The 9198-nt window shown below is 40.1% G+C and overlaps 1 protein-coding gene across 12 annotated transcripts in view; it reads left to right on the forward strand.

The window, feature by feature from the left end:
* svila (supervillin a) overlaps positions 1-1454 on the forward strand; it is a 53109-nt gene extending 51655 nt beyond the window's left edge. For 10 of the 12 annotated variants that reach the window (XM_077554497.1, XM_077554491.1, XM_077554490.1 and 7 more), the window contains 2 exons: positions 555-575; positions 776-1454. In XM_077554497.1, coding sequence (XP_077410623.1) covers positions 555-575; positions 776-862 — 108 coding nt within the window. In that variant the 3' untranslated portion in view covers positions 863-1454. The remainder of the gene's footprint in view (positions 1-554; positions 576-775) is intronic. The other 2 variants (XM_077554493.1, XM_077554500.1) reach the window with 1 other exon arrangement.
* The last annotated feature ends 7744 nt before the right edge of the window (positions 1455-9198 follow it).

The following is a 9198-nucleotide window of genomic DNA, read 5'->3' on the forward strand; positions in this document are numbered from 1 at the left end:
ATATGCAAATATGTGTGCGAGTGTGGGCATTAAATTAGCTTTAAGTTGCATTAAAAAACATATAACTGGATACGATGATGCGTACAAAAAAACCTTAATATTTATATTAGACATGGCTCAGTAAGTTGTCGAGTTTTTCAGCCAATAACGACGCATATGTTCCCCCTTAAAAATCATACCATATGTTTACAGGAAGGGATTATTCCTATCAATGTGATTTCCTGTATGGAGTTTTGTATGTTTTTTGAGTCTACCTTCAATCTTACTGGTTTCCTTCACAAGCCAAACCAATCAAATGGAAGAAAAACGTTGAGTTTGTGGTCTGATTTCAGCTGTGGATGAAGCCAATGTCATGAAAGTTGATGGACGGCATCATCTAGTGTTTCCTCCCACTTTCTCCAATGAATGTTGTCATGAATACGATGACTCTCCTGTCGCTTTATATCGATTCTTTAGTTTTCCCTCATCCATTTTTCATTACATGTTGCCATCCTGCCTCCATCCCTATCTTCTTATCCTTTCTTAATGTTTCTGTTGTTCATTCCGCTCTCCAGGGCGTGGGGGCTTGTGGAAAGGTGAGTGGTCGGAGATCTTCCTCACTAAACTTTTTCCTCACCTTTCTCATGAACTAAAACCTCCATTTTGTTTAGCATGTTAACGCACCGTCTAGCCGCTGGCGTGGACTACTCACAAAAAAAAAATAAAAATAATGCATGTGCATTCTGTTGGAGTTGCTTTTATTTAGACGCTGAATCGTGTGCGATTGTTCCCACAGAAAGGCTTGGAGATGTCGAGAGAGGAGTACGCGAGTATGCCCGCATGGAAGCAGGTCAACTTGAAGAAAACCAAAGGGCTTTTCTAAATGGAGCAATATATGCCGCAGTGATGTGTAGACCAGGTAAGGTCATTGCCGTTTTTTTGTTTGCGGGCTGAGAGGCTCAGGAGCAGCCTCTCCTGAGTCGACAGATGAAGATGAGAAGTGTGCCAGCTTCTTGTTGATTTTTCTTCTGCTCTTTCCGTGCTTGTGTTTGCCAAATAAAACGGCACCGGAGTGTCTGAGATGGCCATTTTACAGTGTGCATGTACTGTACATATTATGTAGCATATATTTGACTCCTTTGTGGAAAATAATTTATATTTATATTCAAGTAGGACAAAACTAAGCTAATTCAAACATTATGGATTTAGAAAACTATTGTCATGTGTTTATAAGTGTTTTTTGTAATCCTCTTTTGCTGTACAGGAAAAGCATTTTGCCACTCAACAATGCAACTTTTGTTATGCCTTGTTTAATTGACTAAATTTTAAAAAAAAAGTCATTTTGAGATAACCAAATGTTTGATTTTTAAATCCTACACTGTAGTGCCTTGCTTTTGTGTACAGTTTATATGCAAATCACAGTCTGCCTTTTGTGATAAATGACAAGTGAAATAAACCCTAAATGTGGAAATGGATGTCGGATAACGTGTCATCTTCTGCTTTTTAAGTCTAAGATTTTAAGTCACTTTTGGGTGGATTTAATCATGAAATGTATTTTCTGAAATCAGCTATGATTTCATAAGTGCACTTTTCTACATAACCACTAGATGGCAGCACTGTATCGAATGTGGCTCACTGATTAAAAATAGAGATTTTTAACATGTCTACCGTGCTCGGTTGTCGATGTGTGGCTGACCTTTATCAAAATGTATATTAGTGTAATTTTAATAATAATTTTTAGCACACAAAGCACATCTGCCTCACAGTCGAAGTTCTGACGTTTGTATGTTCTCTCCGTACTCTAGTTTCCTCCTAAATTCCAAAAACATGCATGACTGGTTTATTGGCTACTAAATTGACAATTAGTGTAAACGAACTTGTCGCAGAAGTGTAGCCAGATTAGATTTTTACCACCCACAGTCAGGTTTTCATTAAATAAAATTCACATATCAGAAACAGTGCGTATTATACAATCATAATGAAGTAGGGACAACTTTTAAAAGTACACATTTCTTTGTCATTGCTTTGTTTTTGTGTACTGAGATTGACTAGCTAACAACCAATCAAAGTGACCAATCGACATCGAGGGACCGACGCCATTTTTGCATACTATGATCAAGGCATCATAACAATTCATTCAAATCCCATCTAAAAAGCACAGTGGCACCCCCAAAAAAAATCGTTAACTCTTCACAGTGCGCTGAATTATAAGGATATGGACTGAACGCTCGGACAGCTTTCCACACTTCCTCTCATTGTTGCAGTCCTGTGCGGGATTGAATTGTCTGTTTTAGCGTTCACATCTCCGATGTTGTCAGTGTCAGCAGTGCAATGAGGAACAAGAGCAATTAGAGGGGAATGTTCCTGCAATCACACCAGAACAATATACACAGCAGGTTTCTGTTGATGGAGCGCGCCCCGCTCTGCTCATCCCAACTGTTGCTGGAAGTGTTGCTCAATATTTGCACAAGCTTCCTGACAGCTTGTCTTGAAACGACAACAAGAAAGATGATGTTGAAGCTATTAAAAAAAAGAAAGAAAAGAGAAAAAAAAGCTGACACTGTGTGGTTCTCGCTGCTTTTCATCATCCCGCCTTCTCTTACATGCTCACTTGTTGGATGTTTCTACTCCACATGTGAACTCATGTGGCCTGTGAGGAGTTTGATGTGTGACATGGTGCGTATCCTCCCTCCTACTCCTCCACGCCCACTCAGGGCAGCACGCTCCAACCTCTACACTCTCACTCTCTCTCTCTCTCTCTCTCTCTCTCTCACTCACTCGCCCGTTTTGACTAGATACAATATGGTACATGCAATATCCCGGAACAATTGACCTCTAATACATTACCTTAAATGAATGCAGATAATGTAAATTAACGGTCATTTGTGGGGTTTTGTGTTTGTCTTGAGCTCTGTATGCTCGGATGAAGCCCAGATGCTGTCAGTATCACGCAGGAGGGGGGGAAAAAAAAAAGAAGAAAATTGTAATGGGGAATATGTAGTGTGGCAGTTCATCCAAATTACAAAACGCATATTTCATCCATTTTTCTTCTCCTCGGTTTACCTCCCCTCAGGCCTCACAGTTGCATTCCTGGCTTCACACCAGTACGAGTTCACCTCATGTTTTTAGGTTGTAATTATGACATTATGTAGTCTTACTGTCAGCACGACTGCGAGAGTTTTACCTTGGCAAAAAAAAAAAAAAAGGCATCTACAGCATAAGCAATTAAAAACCCCTTTTTGTTTTTTGTGGATTTTTTTCTGTCTTGACAGACTCTATAGAAACAAAATCATTAAAATTACACATCACTGTTACACTTCTTAGAAAATGTTGGTAGCAAAATTATCATTATTTTTAAACTACCTCTATAACCATGGTGACCCATTACTAGGTAGCTTTAACTCATCAATATATTTTTACCCCTCGTTGGATCAAAAACGTGACCCAACGTGCTGGGTTCAATTCTTGACCCAATGTGCTGGTCTAAATAACCCAGCACTGTTTAAGTTTAGTGAAAATGAAGATTTTTTTTAAATTTAATTTTATTATGCTATCACTGTTTTTTTTAAATTTATTTATTTATTTTAGGTCCATCAATCTGTCAATGACAGCACCTGTTTAGTTGACGCAAAACAAATGACGGAAAGCTGAAAAATTGACAGACTTGACAGCCATTGACGGAAGTGGGTTTTCGTCCATCAATGTAGTCGTCAATAACTGGGTCAGTACCTACCGACTGACAGTCTCCAGTTTGTGTTGGTTGACACTCGCGGCTGAAGGCAGAGGGCGGCCATCTTGTGTTGCCGCTGTCAACTGAAGAAGTAATAGAAGAACTAGTTTTTTTAAATATATATATATTATCAAAATATATTATATTATAATATTTTTATTAATGAAATAATATTTAAGAAGTAGAAGAAGAAGTAGTAAAACTAGAAGAAGTCAAACAAGAAGAAGAAGAAGTAGTAGTAAAACTAGAAGAAGAAGAAAATAGTGGCTGTAATTTAGCATTGATTTAACCTCGCAAGCCAGATTGAAAATTGTGATTCACTCGAGGGAATTCTTCACATCATCAATCTGGGGCTTCACTCGGCAGATCAGTTCGGGAAAGGAGGGACTTGCTGTACAATACTCCGAGCTGATTGGACGACGCGGCATCTTGCACGTTTGTGGTAGGTTTGTTTGCATTTCCATTCATTTAAATGTGGAAAGTGGATTTGTTTGTTCTCTGTGCTCTTGCCTGTGACCTTGGCGAGCACATACCGGCGAGAGAGTTTGTCACATTTTAGCCATCCTGTAGCGCTGTGAAAAGGTGAAACTCTAATGTGTATGATTAATTATTAGATTATGCAAAGAGTAATTAAAATATCAGTCAATATTTACTGGGCCATATGCCGAGGGCACATTGGCGCCTTGGCTCACCTGTGAATTCTATCGCGCCAAACAAGGGGCGAGCGGCGCCCTTTGGCAGCGCGCTCGCTAATGCTCTTAACCATCTGCCGACGCTCATCGTAAAATAATGTTTTGTTTATGATAACGGTGTTAATTCAGCAGGCCCGGGGTGCAAAGTGGCACGTTGGGCTTTAGCGTCATTTATTCGTCAGTATTTGCATTTTGGCGGCGTGCCTGACGCGTCTTCCCCTCTTTGCTCTCGTCATTGCGCAGAATAAGACAAGTCGCGAACAAAGCCGGCCCAAATAAGGCTTAAGCGCATATTCTTCTGCATGTTGTGTTTGCATTTTCCCACTTTCTATTTATGTGTGGATTATCACTTGCTCGCGGCATCACAATGCAGGTACGCTTTCCTCTCTTCTGCTCTCCCCGTCTTTAGGTTGGCAACGCTCTAAGCTGCAGACTTCCTGTCCAAAGTCGAAGAAAGCCACTTCAAAGGAAGCGGGCCCAGATGGCTTATGGGAAATGAATTTCCAGTAAGAATACTTTTTTTTTCTTCTTCTTCTTCTCTTCTCTGGTGCCCTGGGCTCTTAGTGGTAAGCTGCGCTTGTTAACCCAGATTTAGATCGCTACTGTGATGAAGCCCATAAAAGTGGTGTGGATTTATTTTATGTGGAGCGCAGCCGCGTGCCCCGGGTCCTCTCAGCTCGCCGCCACGCTCCTCGCTGTTGTCCAATTTCAACCTCGGACGCTCGCTTTTTAAAGATGGGCCCCGGTCACCGGAGGCTGCTCGACTCGTCTTTAGGAAAATGGGACCACACACTGCAAACATGTTTGGATTCACTTACACATGGATTTATGGCGGCCTTCAAAGTGTTCCTCTGCCATGACTTTGACAAACATGGAAAATTCAACAATATAGGAACCCAACAGGAGTAGAGGTGATGTTTTTATAGGGATAGAATTGGTGGGACGTCAAACATTTAGGTAGGCTGCAAACCAGGAAAATACTCTAGTAACTCTTTACTATTAATGCACTTTTAGACAGTGATCCCCGTAAAATACGGTTAAATATTCCAGAAAATCTGCGATTATGGCAATACCACATAAAAATAAAACTCCTACATGCTTTAAACATATTTAAACATTTTAAAAGTTACTCAAGTTTTCCTTGGCGCCCGCCCAAGTAAGTAGCAAGTTAATTTGCCACTCCCACTTGAAGATTACTGTAAAAGTGACACAATAATGTAGATCCACAAAACCTAGATGTTGAACCAAACTACAGTATATAATTTTTTTAGAACAAAAGTCCACTAGCAATGCTAGGATATAGTGCGTAATTACGTACTCACCTGAGCGCTTTAAGCCATTCATTGAACAAGACAAGTATTAAAAAAAAAAAAAAAAAAAAATCACTCACAAGGAGCACAGAGCAGGCACGGAAAATGTTCACCGGTTTGTCTTTTTTTTTTTTTTTACATTCTCTTTTATTACTTTTTCTTTATTAAAACTGTAGGCTATTAAAACTACTGGGTTAAAAGCAACCCAAATGGGGTGAAATAGCTAACCTAGTGCTGGTTCCAAAAGTGCTTTGGGTTGATGATTTGACCCAAGCACATTGGGTCAAGATTTTGATCCAACATGTGTAAAAAAAAAAAAAACTATACCCATACTCTTAAAACTGTTGGGTCAAAAACAACCCAATTTGAGTCAAAATTTGGACCAACTTGCTAGATTGGGTCAATTTGACCCAGTTTTATGGGGTGTTTAGTATTATTAGTATTTTTTATTTTATTTTATTTTACCAAAAAGATCACCCCATTAAAAAAAAAAAAGTTATTTTGTATAAAACACAAAGTTCGGTCAAATTAACCCAAGTTAGTGAGTCAGTCCGAATTTTGACCACTTATTTTACAGGTTTAATTCTAACAAGAAAATGGTTAACAGGTTATCATTTCTTTATTAAAAACATTCTGTACACTCTTAACACTGCTGAATCATAATATAAACAAAAATATCAACAATTTAACCTAACTTATGTCAATTTGACCCGACTTTGGGTTGTTTTGTACAAAACAAATTGATGACCAGATTCAGCTCTTAAGACCACCCAAATCCAATTTTCAAGCCAATTTCCTGGGTCAAAAATACCCAACCCAACATTGGTCAAAAATTGGACCGACCCGCAACTTTTTGGGTTGTTTTGTACAAAGCAATCAATTTTTTTTGTATAAAACAACCCCTAATTAAAAATAAAAAAAAATTTAAACCAAAAACCCAAATTTGGGGTTAAAGTGACCCAAGTAGCGGGTCAGACCAATTATTTGACCAAAATTGTGTTATTTTTTAACCCAACAGTTGTAATGGTGTTGGGTAAAAGTAACCCAATTTGTCATAAAATCCACAGCTACACAGCGAGTATCACTGTATCTCAAACTAAAGCCTTTGGTGTGAGGCCAGAGTCAAGAGACTGGCCGCCCACCCGCCACCTGGCATCTGATCTTCTAATCAGAAGCAACAAACCACACTCCCTCATACCTCCTGTCCCTCCGTCCACCCTCCCCACCTCCTCCCCACTCTGTGGCCCAGCCGCAGGCCTGGAGCGCAGACTAGTCGAAGGCTTGCGGGGCGCAGGGTGAGGGGGATGGGGGGGGGGGGGTCTGGCGTCATGGGCTGCTTACCAGGTGGGCGATGATGAAGGCAGACATCATGCCGGGTGGTGGTGAAGATGCGGGGGAGTGGTCGGCTATAATTGCATTACCGCCTCCATGGCATGAAGGTTGCTTTTCCATTCGGCAATTTACTGCAGACACGTTTTGCCTGCTGGACTGCAGAACCCCAAAGTTGGAAGAGGTTGCTTGTGTCATCTCAAAAGCATGCAGCTTGACATCAAACGTTTCTGAGAAAAGAGGAGGGACACTTTTTTATTTTTTATTTTTATAATTTCAGACACATAAGAATCCAAATAAAAACACAAAGCAGTGTAACCAAGAGGAGAGAGTGACTCAGCCTGAGGACACGCTCCCCTCGCCACCGCGCGGGCCAAAACGCCAAACAAACACAAAAAAAACAGCTCCTCTCTTTAGTTCAAGCTCAAAAAAAAACGACGCCTGTCATCCGGTGCCAACTGCTCACAGTGATGAGGACACAAGAACAAACACACTTCCATTGCTGTTATGGCAGAGATCACCCTCGGGTGGTGAACAAGCGCATTTAAGTCCCCCTTGACCTATAAATGAACACACTTACACACACACACATGCGTGCCCACACTATAACTCGAGGCAAAGCTGCAGTATGTAAACAGCAGGCTGTTGTCTGGAACCCAATTATTGGCTAATGTGGGAGGCTAACAAGGACTCACCTGCATTATACACATAGCTCACCAAACAGTTGGCACCAAAGCAGCAGATAAGCAAATAAGTTACAATTATTATTATCATTGATTTGTTCACAATACTTTGTCTTATGTTTGTTTAACTTTACAACACAAAAATAAGCACACGCAAAAATCAAGCTATCACGATATCTAGCTAGCTGTACAGCTAGACTACTAGCTATCTTGCTATATACTGTATCTACCGTCTACTAATTTTTCTCGATAAATTTTAAATCATGAAAAATGTTGTCACTGAAATAAAGCTATTGTGAAGAATAAGCAACAACAAAAAAGCAAAAATCAAAGTGAGGAAGCTAACACAATATCTAGCCAGCTAACAGCTGTACTGCTAGCTATATAGCTAGCTAGCTATCTTGCGGTATACTGTATCTATAATCTACAGATTTTTTTCGATAAATTCTAAATCATGAAAAAAAGTTTGTCACACTGGAAAAAAAAAAGAAGCAAAAATCAAAGGGGGGGGGGGGGGTTATCATATTATCTAACTAGCTGAAGAGATAGACTGCTAGCTATATAGCTAGCTAGCTATCGTGCTGCCTACTGTACCTACCATGTAATGAGTTTTCTCGATAAATTAGAAATTGTGAAAAATAGTTTAGTGCCACACTGGGGGTGGAAAAAAAGTAATGTGAATAAAGTATAACCGTGTGAAAAGCTATAACAATATGACCTCCATATGGCAATGTTCTTCTCAGCCAGGCACTGTCAGAAGATGTCAGGGCATTATTGTCTTGCCAACACTGAAAATATGTACTATAGTTTAGGATTTAAAGATTCATCACCACACACATCAGAGTATACAAACTCACAAACATGCATTTTTCCTTTTGTCCTGTTCCTTTATAGCGTTAAAATCCTGTACCCCTCAAAGGCCCCTTTTAAACCCAATTTGATCGCATTCTCTAACCTTAACTTAACCACAAGCTTTTCCTTCCATGCTTCCAGCTCTGTGAGCTAGCTGGCTTTTTGTACTCAGCGGAGCGCTCCAGCCTTCTGCTGACTTTTATTTAATTTATTCAAGAGCCAGAACTCATAAATATATTTTTTTTAAATGTCTGAGGACTCCCAACACCTATGAAAATGATTAAAGCCTCAACTTCGACATCGGATTTGTTTTAGAGATCCAAGGGGGCGTTTCACACTCTCATTCAAGAACGCAGTAAATCAACTGAAGAAGATGTCTATTGTGATTTCAACAAAGAACCCGCTCAGGTCTCAGAAACAACCTGTAGTTGTACTGTATTGTACCTGGGACTGTTAATTCTCCAGCGGCGGCCCTCAAGCCCAACTTGGTATTACAGCTTACGTTTGCTTTATGACCACTTACTAAGCACTCATTCAGCCAAAATGATGCAAGCCAAAGCAATCCGCTGAGTGTGGCCGGTGTTTGTCGCATTTCCATTTACCAGATAGCCGTGATCCTGCAT

This window comes from Vanacampus margaritifer, chromosome 20, assembly GCF_051991255.1.
Source record: "Vanacampus margaritifer isolate UIUO_Vmar chromosome 20, RoL_Vmar_1.0, whole genome shotgun sequence".
Lineage (NCBI taxonomy): Eukaryota > Metazoa > Chordata > Actinopteri > Syngnathiformes > Syngnathidae > Vanacampus > Vanacampus margaritifer.